The 14,969-nt window shown below is 42.0% G+C and overlaps 1 protein-coding gene across 1 annotated transcript; it reads left to right on the top strand.

The window, feature by feature from the left end:
- Positions 1-1,068: 1,068 nt before the first annotated feature.
- Positions 1,069-13,739, top strand: ZNF79 (zinc finger protein 79). Its single transcript, XM_027104809.1, has 5 exons — positions 1,069-1,367; positions 5,126-5,214; positions 7,182-7,308; positions 7,852-7,947; positions 12,431-13,739. The coding sequence occupies exons 1-5, from the start codon at positions 1,352-1,354 to the stop codon at positions 13,600-13,602; spliced, it is 1,500 nt and encodes a 499-aa protein (XP_026960610.1). The 5' UTR covers positions 1,069-1,351; the 3' UTR covers positions 13,603-13,739.
- Positions 13,740-14,969: the final 1,230 nt, after the last annotated feature.

The raw sequence follows: 14,969 nt of genomic DNA, 5'->3' as shown, positions 1-14,969 counted from the left end.
GCCTAAAAATTACACAAGCCCCAAGGTAGAGAAGAGCTTATCTCAAAGAGATCTGTGGGTATGACTTGCTTAACGGAGTGAATCCCAATGAGATTCTTAGAAGACCCACAAATGTAGAATCATATTGGGGAAAAACACTACCAGCTATGATTGAAAGGGAGAGAGACAGTACAAAATGAAAAGAGGCTTAGGACCCCCAAACTCATTTCCACTTCCCAGGTAACACATTCTCATCTCCTTAACGTCAAAATGCCTCTGAAAGTAAATTGCTCATCAGAAGATTGCTTGATTAGTGAAGATCAACAGGCTTGTGGGGAAATTCCATCAACGCTCTGAGGAAGCCCACTGAAATATCCCCTGGGGCAGCACGGAAGCCCCCAAGGACAGAATATTCAGGAATCTCCTCTCCCAACACTTCTAACTGAACACTGTTAAAGTGTGCTTCTGCCCCTGAGATTACTGAAGACGTCTTCCTGCTGATAAGCTTTTATACTTTGACCGTTCCAGGCCAACCTGCGGCTGCCCCGTTCACACTGAGGGGCCCTCACTTCCTTTACCCCTCCCAAACTATCAGAAGGGCGCAAGAGGACCGCGAAGGTGGCTGGGGTTGGGCCCTGAGCTGACTGACGAGGGAGAGGACCTCGTGGAGCCGGGCCCCGGGCACGTCAAATCCCTGAGCAGAAACCAGGCGCCTAGCCCTAGTGCAGATCTGCGCCTACGCTAAAAGCACTGCTCCCGTGAGCCTTCGCGGCCAAGTCTCTTCCTGTCCAAGAGGCCCCAGTCATTGTATTCAGTGGACCTGAAAGGCATGTGCAACAAAGCGTGATGGGAAATAGATTCTGGAAGCAAGAACAGGCGGAAGCCTCGCTAGGAAATACGGTCCACGAGGGTGTGCGGGTCACAACCTGGCACCGAGAGACAAGAAAAGGGATTGGCCAGTAACGAGCCCGGAGATTTCTGGGAAATGGAGTCCGGTGGGGCAGGGAGGCATGTGCGCGTGACCGGAAGTGGCGCTATTCAGGCGCCGTCCCCTTTGGAGCGAGAGGCGGGTCTGCGGCCGCAGTTTCTGAGCTCACGCTGGTGGCGGGAGCCGGGAGCTTTCTCGCGTAGCTGGCAGCGGCTTTTTCACGTGGTGTTCTGCCTGAGACCGAGGCAGGTGCGCCACGGGCTCCCCAACCGAGGCCTGGCTGTGGCTGGGGAGACAGTGAAAGACCCGGCTGGACAGGCCGGACCGGGCTCAGCACCGCAGGCTCAGACCCGGCCTTTAAGGGGACAGGCCTGAGAGAAGAGCCCAGAGCGGGGCTGGCGCTCAGAAAACTGCTGGGAGGCGGTGGCGCGAGGTGGGACCCAAATGCTGGAGGAAGGAGGTGAGACGGAGTGGTGGAGCGGTTTGTGGCTTCTAGCTTGTCCGCTAACAGTGCTGTGTGACCCAGATCAGAATTCGGCGGTCATCCTTTCCACAAGTGGTTGGGGGACGATCCTTTTTGTGGAATAAAGAATTACGGGGTCAGAAAAGTTTGAGGAGCTCAGCCCGGGATCATTTCTGAGTGTCCTGTCCCTTACTCCGATCTGTTGATGGACCCATGGCATTAGAAAGTAGAGAGAAATGGGCCCTGGGAAAGAAAATGGGACTTACTCAGGGCCTCCTCTATTGCTTCTGATCTTCCAGCCCTCTTGAAGCATCAGGGATGTTCGGAATGGGAGCCCGTTGGCTTCACCTCATATTGAGGATGGGTTCAACCCAGTTGGATTGTGAAATCGTGGAGGATACTGGAGATTTAGAATCAGAAGGCTAGGATTCCTGTTTAAGCTCTGGGGTACCAGCCAGCTTTCTTAGCCTGTGTTTCTTCATGGAGGAAAAGGTAAAATAACGTTAACTACCTCGTTCACCTCTAAGAACTGTAAGCATCAACTAAAATTACGCTTTTGAAAGCACTTTTTTAAACTGAGATATCATTTACATGCATTCACTTTTAAAGTGTACAATTAAGTAGCTTTTAGTATATTCACAAAGTTATGCAACCATCACCTTTTTTTTTTTTTTTTTTTTTTTTTTTGGCTGCGGCATGCAGGATCTTAGTTCCCCAACCAGGGATCCAACCCATGCCCCCTGCACGGGTCTTAACCACTAGACCACCGGGGAAGTCCATCACCATTATTTAATTCCAGAACATTTTCATCACCCCAGAAAGAAACTGGTATTACTCCACATTTTCCCTTCCTCCTAGTTCCTGGCAACCATTAATCTATTCAATACTTTCTGTCCTCATTAATTTGTCTATTCTGGACATTTCATGAAAATAGAATCATACAGTATATGTGTCTGGCTTCTTTCACTTAGCATAACGTTTCAAGGTTCATCCATGTTGTAACATGAAGGAATCTACGTTTTATGGCTGAATAATATTCCATTACATGGATTATACCATGTTACATTTATCTCTTCCTCAGTTGTTGGACATTTGGGTGGTTTCCAGTTTGGGCTATTATGAATAATCCCATAAACATGCATGCACAAGTTTTTGTGTGGATGTGTTTTCATTTTTCTGGGGTTTATATATACTTAGGGGAGGAATTATTGTATAACTCTGGTAACTTTGGTAACTCTGTTTAACTTTCTCAGGAACTGCCAGACTTGTGTTCCACAGTGGCTGCACCATTTTACATTCCCAGTAGTAATGTATGAGGATTTCAGTTTCTCTACATACTCATCAACACTTGTTTTTTTTCCATCTTTTTAATTTTAGCCATCTTGGTGTGAAGTGGTATCTCATAATGGTTTGATATACATTTCTCCAATGACTGATGATGTTGAGCATCTTTTCATATACTTAATAGCTGTTTGTATCTTACTTAGAGAAATACCTATTCAAATCCATTGCCCATTTTTAAGTTGGGTTATTTGTCTTTCTTTGTTGAGTTTTTAATATAAAGAATTCTTTTTATATTTTGGATACTAGACCCTTAGAAGATATATGATTTGCAGATCTTTTCACTTTCTTGACAGTGTCCTTTAAAGCACAGAGTTTTTAATTTTTATGAAATCCAGTTTAGCTTTTCTTTTGTTGCATGTGCTTTTGGTATCATGTCTAAGAAACCCATTGCCTAATCAGAGGTCATAGATTTATATCTGTATTTTTTTCTAGAAGTTTTAGCTTTTACATTTAGGTCTTTGATCCATTTTGGGTTTTTATATATGGTGTGAGGTAGGAGTCCAGCTTCATTCTTTTGCATGTAGATATCCAGTTGTCCCATCTTTATTTTTTTGAAAAGAAATTTAATTTCTTGGCACTCTTGTTGAAAATCAGTTGTCCATAAATGTATGGATTTATTTCTGGACTCTCAGTTCTTCTCCATTGATCTATATCTCTATCCTTATATCAGTTCCACACTATTTTAATTACTGTTGCTTTGTAGAAAGTTTAGATCTTCTGTAATTTCCTTGAACAATGTTTGGTAATTTTCAATGTAATGTCTTTCACTTTTTTTTTCTTTTTTTTTTGAGATTTGATGATTTTTTATTAAAGAAAAGTATCTAAATGGAAGCAAAAGTAACAGTATCCATAAAAGTATTTGTTCTGAAATATTTACACATTAAAAAAACAAAGAATTAGGATTGAGAATAACATCCATTTATGAGAAATTGCTCTGAGCTTAACAGATACCTCCGTGTCTGTAGGGAATGATTTTCTCAATTAAAGACTTTATGGTCTACAGAGAAAGGTCAACTAGAGGTGTCAACAATTTTAAATCTATTACATATAAAATGCAGTGTTGAGGATGATGTGTGAAATTTAATTTTAAAAATTAAAAAATAACATTTTGAAAAAACAACTTTAAGAAGAATACTAGTGACAAGAGATTAGAGGTAGATATGGCTAAGACAGTAAAGTAAATTAATCCATACCAAAATAAGTATCCTACCTATGTTATTTATACTTTTTTGCTTATAACATCAGTAATCAAACTCTTGCACTTCTTTTGTTCAGTTTATTCCTAGGTGTTTTGTTCTTTTAATGCTCTTGTAAATGGAATTTAAAATTTCATTTTTGGATTGTTCATTACTAGTGTATAGAGATACAGTTGGAGAACTGTTTATTCAATCCTTTGCCCATTTTTAATTTAGCTGTTTTTTTATTGTATATTCATGTTGTATCCTGCAACCTTGCTGAACTTGTTTAGCTGTGATAGTTTTCTGTGGATTCCTTAGGATTTTCTGTATACAAAATCATGCCATTCACAAATACAGGTAGTTTAAATTCTTCCTTTCCAATCTGTATGCCTTTGGTTTGCTTGTTTGCTTGTTTTTGCCTAATTGCTCTGGCTAGAACTTCCAGTATAATACTGGTTAGAAGTGGCAAAAGCAGACATCCTTGTCTTGATCTTAGGGGAAAAGCATCAGTCTTTAGCTCTGGGTTTTTTGTAAATGCCTCTTTATCAAGTTGAGGAAGTTCCCTTCTGTTCCTAGTTTATTGGATGTGTTTTATCATGAAAGGTATCAGATTCTGTAAAATGGCCTTCTTGGTGTTCACTGAGATGATCATATGGTTTTTTTTTCCCCTTTGTATTAATATAGTGTGTTATACAGATTGATTTTCATTTGTTGAACCAACCTTGCATTCCTGGGATGAATCCCACTTGGTCATTACCTCTTTTTTTGTTTAAGCAAATGTCTTAAATTTGCAGAGCCACTTTCTCCAAGGAACTTAATTGGTAATAGTTGTAAGCTGTATATTTACATGCTAAGCATTGTGTCAACTGCTTTGTCTGCATTTAAATCTTCACAGCAACTTTACATGGGATATTATCCTCATTTTACAGATGAGAAAAATGAGACTTAGAGAGGTTACATGATTTGTACACTGCTGGTAAGTGGTAGATCTGGAATACTTGAGAGTCTGTTACACTCTAATGCCTCCCTATGTTTGAGTCAATTGATGGAACTTCTGAGGTAGGAAGGGAAATTGGAAAACTTCTGTCCCATTGCAGTTCTGCAAATTCAGCCTCAATGAGCCCTGGGACCTATAATGTCATTTGAACACTCTCTTCAGAGTGAAAATTTGAGACTTTCTAGCTTGGTGAGATGTAAATTTTATGCCTCATTGCTTTCTTTCTCATCCTCCAGAGCCAGCTTCTCCAGATCCTGCCCTTCCCCAAGAGGAAGGCACAGAAGAGGAAGGAATGGCAGGTGATCTCCTCACAGCTGGGCCCCAAGTAAGTTGGAAATTTACTCTGAAAGGCAGCCGCTTTTTTTTTTTAAATATTTAGGGTGTTTTTGGTTTTTAATTACAAAAGGAATTCATGTTCTTTGTAGAAAACCTGAAAAGTGTAGACAACATACCCCCCCAAAATTACACTTAATCCTACAAAGAAATAACACTTAACATTTTGATTTGTGTCCTTTTAGTCATATTCTTTTTTTTCTGTTTTCCCCAAATGGATTTGTCCTGATTTGTAACCTTCTTTTTATTTACACTTAGTAGAATTTGATTAATATTTCCCCAATTTCATTAAGAGTATTCTACAGAATTATTTCTAATAAATTCCATTTCATAGTCCTTTTATGAGAGTAAGAACTGTCTTCTCCCTTTCTTTTTCTTGACTAGACTAGGAATTGGTCTGTTTTCATTTTTAGAACACCTGCTCTTGGATTTCCTCATCAGTTCTACTCTTTATTAACAAAATTTTCTGTGTTAGTTTTTTTGCTTCTGCTTTCCTTAGATTTATTTTAAAATTCACTTTTCAAAATCTCTTGAGTTGAATCCCCTAATTCATTTTCTTCCTGTTTTGTTCATATATATTGAATATTTTTGGTGGTGGGTCTTTATTTTTTTAGATATGCCAAAATTGTGACTTTGGTTTCTTGTCTGCACATTTAGCTGGGCTGTGCTCCATGCAGGCAAAGTTTGTGTCTCTTCTCCACACAAAACATCCAGGTATAGTGTGATTGCAGCTGTAGGATTTATGGCTCAACCTTATTAAATTACTCATTTCTTCCATACCTTTATTTTTTGGTTTATTTTGTATTAACTCTGTTAACAACTAAGTTGTTTAACATCTCATGTAGCTATATTTTAAATTTCTCCTTGTACTTCCTACAGTTTTTTCTTTATGAATTATATATTTGTTATTTGGTTCATGACCCTTATATCTTCATAATGGATTTTACTCTCTTGATTGTTATAAAATGACCCAAATGTTTTAAATATTCCATCGTTTTTTAAAATGACCCTCTTTGTCCCGTTTAGTGCATTTCTCAGTGTGAAGGATGTATTGGAAGGACAGGTAAAATTAGAAATCAGGAAACTAGTTATGAATTGGGAAACGATGGAGGCTTAAAGCAAGGCAGTGGCAGGGGCATGGAGAGAAACGCATGAATTCTCATGATATTGAGGAGGAAGAACGAATATGCAGTTGACATGTGGGGAGCTGCAAGAAAGGGGAAGATAGCACCCAGTTGTCTGACATGGCCAACTAGGTGACTGGAGGTACCATTTCCTAAGCTGAAAATAGGCAAAGACCCCCTTGCCTCCGTGCCTTTGCCCCTGATGCCTCCGTTGCCTTGAACATCCTTCTCTTTCTCCATCTGAGGAACCTGCTCCTTGAAGGCCAGGTTGCCCTCCATCTATGATTCCTCCTCTGTTATCCTAGCAACTAATCTGTCCATCTCTTTGACACATTATTACAGGTGGTTGCATACGTGCTGGCTCTCCTGCTGTACTGTGTGATGTCTGAGTAAGCAGGAGTATTTATTAAATGTTCTGAAAACATTAATCATTCACATTTCTTTGCTAATTTGCAGCTGATTCCTTGTTGCATAAACTCACACATTCTAATTTTGTTTTTTCTATATTGGCGCTTTTAATTCCCAAGCACCTGTTAGTTCTGCCCAATTACTGCTCATATATATACATAGTTTCTTCTATTTATGTATAAAGTCTACTAGAGTTATAAAACATATGAAGACAAGAGAGACTGTATTTTATTTATTTTTGTGCATCAATATCCAATATAGTGTTAGGCACATAAGAAGTGATCAATAAATGCTTTTCTGGAACTACCCTGAGTCTTTTCAAAGACCCTTTGTAGGCCTGCTAACCAACACACCCAAAGCTGCCAACCTCCCCACCCCCTCGTATTCTAAGGCCACTGGGCAAGAAGGAATATGCTTGTTGTTTCAGGGATCCACACCTTTCAACAGTGTGACTGTAGCTTTTACCCAGAAGGGATGGAGGCAGTTGGCCCCTACTCCGAGGGACAGGTTCAAGAAAGGGATGCCAGAAAAGTCCAGAAACCTGGTCCTACTGGGTAAGGAAACCATTTAAAATGCAGAATTTGTTCAGTTCTGAAAATGTTTTACTTCCAGTGTCGAGTGATCCTGAGTGGCTCTGCTGCACCAGAGGGATAGTGTTTGTTCCTCCTCATTCCCTAGTGAAAGATCTCTGCATTCTGGTTTGGGAAATAGGCAGTTTCATTTTGTTCCCCCCGAGGCTGCACCTCCCCATTTTCTTATTTCCCAGGAAGGGTGGGGTAGCCTTCAGGCCAGTTACTCCATAGTCACTAAGTTCCCAGCTTCGTAAGTATCTGGCTTTATGGGCTTGCTTAGCTCCCTGGCTTGACCCCTCCTTGAGGCTGTTACTTTAGCTCTTTTCAGAAATGCTCTACTAAGACCTTGGCACCGTATCTATCTTATTTACTGCTGTGTCCCCTAGTGCCTGGTACCAAGTCAGTGCTCAATAAATATTTGTTGAATGAATGAAATGAATGACCTGTTTCCACTCCCCTCAGTTCTGAGAGGCTATTTATACTTAGTACAGATCTCTAAACCCCACTTTTTTCCCCCTTAAATAGGACTTCCAGTCTCCCAGCCTGGTATGAACTCCCAGTTGGAACAAAGGGAAGGTTCATGGATGCTAGAGAGAGAAGGCCTAAGGAGTACCTGTCCAGGTAAGTGAGCAAGCACTAAGCCAGTCAGAGTCTCGGGAGCAAAAGCCCCTTTGAAACATGCGTTAGTGCATTTGAGTATTTTAATGACTGGTGAGGTAGCTATTATTATCCCTGTTTTATAGATGAGGAAAATAAAGCTGAGAAAGGCTAACTCACTGGTTCAGAGCCTCACAGCTAGAAAGCGGCGAGGCTGGGGTTTGAAGCAACAACAGTCAGACTCCAAAGCCCTCTATTCCACGCTGTCTACTCAGCCTCCCAGGCTGGGAGGCATTTGGGAGCACTGGTGGTATTGCTGGCCTCTGGGAAATGAGAGTCATCTTTGCTGGCCTAGCACATTCCCTGCTTCGGGTTCACCTCACTGAGGATCTCAAGTACCCACCTTTAGCCGTGCTTCAGCTGTGACACCTACTGCTGCTCCCCTCTCTGACTAACCCTTTATTGGATTCTGCACCCACACCCTTTCTCTCCCTCTTCGTGGCCATGCTGGAATTTTCTGAAGGGCTGATACTAAGAAACTTAGGGAAAATGAGCAAGAGAAACCATAGTTTCTGCCTTTATCTCTTGCTACTCATCTAAGGCTGCTCACTCCACCCCCACCTTCATATTTCAGCCCTTGCAAATGTCTGACCTCTGGCAGGGCCTGTGGTTCCAGCCACTTCTGATATTTTGAAACTTAAAGCATCAGAGGTACAATGAACTTAACAACTTTAAAGCGACAAAATTTTAAATTTTTCTAAAAATGCGGTCTAATGCTTTATATCTTTTATGGTTGCTGTAGGACAATGAAAACAAAGCCTCTGGCTTACTTCGTGCACGGTTCATCTGAACCCTCTTCACATCTTATCCTCTTTCTAAGCAGCCTATCACATGTCACCTCAGCCCTTGTAACTCTGGGCACCACTCGCACTTGCTCAAATACTTCCCTTTACCAGGAGCCTCACTGCCTGCTGCTTCCTTCTCCCAAACCCCCTGCTTCCCAGCACAGCATACTTGTTATGCAGGACCTTTAACCTGAGTCCAGAGAACCCTATGTGGAACTTTGGGAATTGAATAGAGTGTTCTGTGGCAATAACTGCATCTTTCTGGGAAAAGATTTCATCACAGTCTCAGAGGGGTTCAGGATCCTATAAAGGTTACTGAAAAAGATTCAAATCACCATGTCACTAGAAACAGAAGTTGGGAAAAGGTGTTACCACAAAGGATCTGTGCCCTGAGGTATTAGCGTAGAGTATTAGTGTGGAAGCAGCTTTGGATGTGGACCCATGAAAGATGCATCCAGGTCCTGGCTTGCTACATATTAACTACATGGATTCAGAGTAAACCACTATATTGTGGTCGTCTGTTTCTATATCTGAAAAAATGTAGATAACAAAACCTGGCTCACTCTTTGACAAACTTATTTGAAAAAAAGTTGTCGACAATGTAGGGCGGTATTAATTCTGTAATAGTGAAGTAGCTGGAGGAAAGGTTTAAATCTGGCTATTAGAGTAACTAAAACACTGCTCCTGTGATGTCGCACCTCTGCTCTGAGACCCACCGAGCATCCTGGGCATCGCTGTGCCTCCTGGGCTGGTTTCAGAGCTATTATTCCATCTCACCCCTCCCACCGTGGCAGACCCAGGTCTTCGACCTGCCTTTGCCTCACTGCGTGGTACATGCCTGGCGTTGTTTTAGCTACTGGAGGTGCAACAGAGAACAAGATGTAGGCCCTGCTTACATCCTAGTGAGGAACGTAGATAAAGCAAGTAAACAAAATAACCGATACAATATTGGATGGTGATGAGTACTGTAAGAAAGGGGAATATGGGTGGGGTGGGGGCTCTCCTAGATCGGAAGGACAGGGAAGACCACTTTGAGGAGGTGACACTGGAGCTGAGATCTGAAGGAAAAGAATGAGCCAGCCGTGTAAGTATCCGGAGGAGGAACATTCTGGGCCACACCACGTGTTGAGGCTTTGAGTTGGGAATAAGTTAGACTTGTGTTAGGATGAGAAGAGCCTAGGACTCAGTAAACAAGAGGGAAGGTGCTGGGCAGGGGTCAGATCATGTAAGGCTTAGAGGCCATGGGAGGCGTTCAGGTTTTATTCAAATAGGAAGATAGGAAGCCATTGAGGGTTTTGAGCAGGGAAGGGATAATATTTGTGTTTGAAAAGATAACATGTGTGGAGACTAGACTTTCAGTGTTCAAGACTAGAAGCAGGGAGATCAGTTAGGACATTCCAGTGAGAGGATGGTGGCGGCTGAGGAGGAGGATTCAGGACATACTTGGGTGTTAAAGCCAACATGACTTGCTAGTGGACTGGATGTGAGGGAAAGAGACATTAAGGATGACCCTGGCCTGAGCAGTTGGGTAAATGGGAAGACTGACAAAGACACTGGCTTGAAAGGGAAAATCAGCACTTCTGTTTTGGGTATATTCAGTTTCGAACATAATTAGACCGTCTTATACAGGAGCCAGCACCCATGCCCCCTGTAGTGGAAGCGTAGAGTCCTAACCGCTGGACCACCAGGGAATTCCCCGCATAGTCTTCTTAATTGCTTTTTTCTCCCACTGCTTCTTTTGTTGTCGCTTTTCTTCTCCTTTCCATCTTTTACTCAGATAGATGGTCAGTTTTTGAGAGCTGTAAGACCAAATACCAAGTAACATAGAGATACCCTCAACCTGAAACAGGGACTTCGGTGCTCTTAGTAGACTGGGCTTTGAATGCATGTGCAACTTAGAGGGAAACCAGCTTAATGGGAAACCATTTAATATGATTTACAAGGAAAAGGTCCAAGATAATAACAAGCACTCATATAACACTTGCTATTCCTCAGGTATCATTCTGGGTCCTTTGTGTTTTAGCTCATTTAGTCCTCTTAATAATTCTGGAAGAGAGCTACATTCACAAATAATAAATCCAAGGCATAGTAATTTGCCCAGAGTCACACAGCTAGTAAGAGGTTGAACCCAGATTTGAACCCAGGCAGTCTGGGTCAAGATTCTGTATAGAAATTCAAATAAAGCATACCTAAAACTAACCTGCTGTTTTCCTAAATAAGGCAGAAACAGGAAGAATCTTTTCAGGAAAATTGACCCTTGTGAAAAGAAGCTCCATAGCCTTCCCTAAAACTTCACTCCCTTAGCTATAAGCCTCTATGAAGGAGACAGAGAGAGATGTCTGGGACCATTGGGTTCACTTAGTTTTAATACTTTGCAAATATTATACATTAATTCACACTTTAAGGTTTTCTCTTAAAATGAATGAGGTCCCAAAGGGGATTAAGAATCAGTAACTCTTTTTAAAAATATCACCCACCCCCATCCATATTATAAAAGCAATGTTATTCTTTTTAAAATAACTTTTTTTCTAATAAAAATAAGTTAATTTGAAGTTTAGAAAAGAATAAAAAAGAAAATCAAGATCTCCTGTCATCCCACCACACAGAGGTATTACCTTCAATCTTCGTATTACAAAAAGCAGCATTTTCTAAAATTAACAGTATGTAATTTTACATATTTCTTCTTTCACCTAACAGCATGTTGTTTATTTTTATCACTGCTTAGTCCTTGAAAGCAAGGTTTTTATAACTTTTATTATAAAAATAATAGTCACTGGAGAACATTAGAAAATACAGATAAGCATTGAAGAAAATAAAAACTACCCCTGCCTAATCCCACAAGCCAAAGACAACACAGCTTATCTTCACATTGTATAACTTGCCAGTGTTTTTTCAATAAATACCTTTCTACAAAAGGAATTATAATGTACAGATTTCAAACATGACTTATAACTGCTGAACAGTGTCCCTTGATTGGCTATACTTTAGTCATTCCTCGTTATTAAACATTTAGGTATTTGCTTTTCATTTGACAAATGATGCAGTGTTGACAACTGATGTTAATGCAGGTGAAGTGGAATTCTGTGTCAGCATTTTAAGGACTCTTGACACATGCAGCCAGATTACTCTCCAGAAAGCCTGTACATTTATGCAGCCGCACCAGTGTGTGAGATATCCCAAAAGCTGCACTCTTAACAACACTCTAGAATTAACCTTTTTTTTTGAAATCTTGCTGATATGATAGGTGAAAACATTCATCCTGCTGGCATCAGTCATCAGCTTTTTTAAGTGAATTGTTCAAACCTGGTAATAGCAGGTTGCCCAAAACCACACCAAGAATTGTGACTAAGAAGACAGCTTAAGACAACCCAGTACTTGGCAAAAGCACAGGAGAGGAGTGTCAGAAAGAAAGGAGAGGAGTGCATCTGAGGCAGGTTCAGGATAAACTTCTGCTGTTTAGGAAAGGGAGCAAAGAGTGCTCATGTCTCTGAAAAGCTTTCTGATCATTGTGGTTATAACAGAAACATCCTGGGTGGAAGGGGGTGGAAGCATCGAACCTGTCCCACATAAGAGCTCAGCCAGACTCCTTCAGCCTTTTGTCTTTCGGTATCTTTTCTTTCACCAAAAGAATCTTTAAAATTGCTTTTGTAAATATTCTTCAGATTGGAAGATGGTATCTGAATCACCACCTGAACAAGACATTTCTGAAGAATCATTCCAAGACCCAAGTGTAGAGATGCCCTCTGGGGAGTCAGATCATAGGAACAGTGAACTGGGGAAGAGCTTCAATCTGAGACCAGTTCTTTCTCCACAGCAGAGAGTTCCTACAGAAGTGAGACCCCATAAATGTGAAACACACACAGAGAGCTTCAGGAAGAATTCAGATATAATTAAACCTCACAGAGCAAAGCCGTACATATGTAATGAATGTGGCAAAGCCTTCAGTTACTGTTCTTCCCTTTCTCAGCACCAGAAGAGCCACACTGGGGAGAAGCCATATGAGTGCAATGAATGCAGGAAGGCCTTCAGCCAGAGCTCATCTCTTACTCAGCACCAGAGGATTCACACCGGAGAGAAACCTTATAAATGCAGTGAATGTGGAAGAGCCTTCAGCCAGAATGCAAACCTTACAAAACACCAGCGAACTCATACCGGAGAAAAGCCTTACAAATGTAGTGAGTGTGAGAAAGCCTTCAGTGACTGTTCAGCCCTTGTTCAGCATCAGAGAATTCACACTGGAGAGAAGCCTTATGAATGCAGTGACTGTGGGAAGGCCTTCCGCCACAGTGCAAATCTTACAAACCACCAGCGGACTCATACAGGGGAGAAGCCCTACAAGTGCAGCGAATGTGGGAAAGCCTTCAGCTACTGTGCGGCATTTATTCAGCACCAGAGAATCCATACAGGGGAGAAACCCTACAAATGTAATGCATGTGGGAAGGCCTTCAGCCAGAGTGCAAACCTCACAAACCACCAGAGGACTCACACTGGAGAGAAACCCTACAAGTGCAGTGAGTGCGGGAAGGCCTTCAGCCAAAGCACAAACCTTATAATCCACCAAAAGACCCACACTGGGGAGAAGCCTTATAAATGTAATGAATGTGGGAAATTCTTCAGTGAGAGCTCAGCCCTTATACGACATCATATAATTCACACAGGAGAAAAACCCTATGAGTGCAATGAGTGTGGAAAGGCATTTAACCAGAGCTCATCCCTTAGTCAGCATCAGAAAATTCACACTGGTGTGAAACCTTATGAATGTAGTGAGTGTGGGAAGGCCTTCAGGTGTAGTTCAGCTTTCATTAGACATCAGAGACTCCATGCTGGAGAGTAACTGGGAGCATAACCAAAGTGGATGGGGACCCGACAGGTAATTTGAAAGCATCTGGGGACATCTGACTTTAAGTCTAGCTCAGAGCCACATGCAAAAGCACCTTTAATAAATAGTCACTATTTTACATGTTGCTTCTGGAAGGTCTCAGGTGCTCTCTTCTTTCTCAACATCTTCTTAGACAACCCAACCCCAATTACACTGTTTTAAAGATTTACCTTTAATTCAGTGGTAAAAGCACTCCAGAAACGATTTATAAAGAATGAGTGAAAGACTTCGTTCCTACTTATAAGGCCAGGTATTTTAGCAGTGGTGTGGTCGTAGTAGTCTCTGCTTGAATGAGGGCTGTTGCAACAGGAGAATCAAGAACATTAGCCGGGAACGAGTATTCCCCGTAGTGGGGCCACTGAGGTTTAAGATTTGGGGGAGTGAATTCAAGTGAGGAAGGGGATTCTAGAGCCAGCTGTTACTAGAACGGGGCTGGGGGAGGGGTGCTGAATCTAGACACAGCTGCACACAACCTGCACTTTCTGAGCTGCTCAAGTGCTCTATTCTAGTTACTGCTGTCAAGAAAAGACCGAGGCAGGACAGTGAGGTTGAGGGTGCAGGAAGAAGCTAATGAAATCCCTCAGCAAGGCACATACCTTTAAACGGAGTTCCTAAGGGAGGGAAGGCTAACAAACCTGGGGCAACGTGAGGGCAGCCGTGCTTTCCCTGGCTCAGAGGCAGGCGAGTCATTTTTACTTTCCCCTTTCTGACAGCTGAGTATCTTTTAAATTAAGCTCTTTAGCCTGTTGGCCTGCTTTCTCGCTTGCTAGATCTCATCTCAGCACTTATAAACTGCTGTGAGCTTACTTGGTTTTTGGTTAGGTAAGCCTGATTTGAGACCCCCCATTACTGGTCTACTGTAAGGTAAGCTGGTTATACCCTCAGCCATCACCCAAGGCCTCTAGCTTTGATTCCTTGATGACTTGCCACGTGCCCTGGAATGTTCCTCACTCCAGCAATCTCAGGCAGTCCTTTCCACTAAAGCAGTTTTCCACCCCTGCTTGCACCTGTGATTAAAAACCACCTAAACCACCATGACCAAATGGGACAGCCAAGTGGCTAATGGCAGGGAAACGAAGTTCTTGGTGCCGTCATTCCCAACTCCCTTTAGGCTAGTGCCCAGAAGCCCCTTCCAGGTGGTACTTCAGGCTGCTCGGGTAGCTTTGTCTCAGTGTCCAGGTGTTTGAGGTTCATTTCATTGCATATCAAATAAGGTGAAAGTGAGTGATGAGCTCTAGAAACTCAAAAGGAACAGGACTAAGAAAAAGACAAGGGAGAGGCTTAGGAAAGGTGAAAGCATTCATTAGAAAATAGGCTGTGAC

This window comes from Aethalodelphis obliquidens, unplaced genomic scaffold, assembly GCF_003676395.1.
Source record: "Aethalodelphis obliquidens isolate GAN/ISIS:26980383/991018 unplaced genomic scaffold, ASM367639v1 scaffold7, whole genome shotgun sequence".
In the NCBI taxonomy this organism is placed as follows: Eukaryota; Metazoa; Chordata; class Mammalia; order Artiodactyla; family Delphinidae; genus Aethalodelphis; species Aethalodelphis obliquidens.
This window is presented reverse-complemented; position numbering and strand designations above follow the sequence as displayed.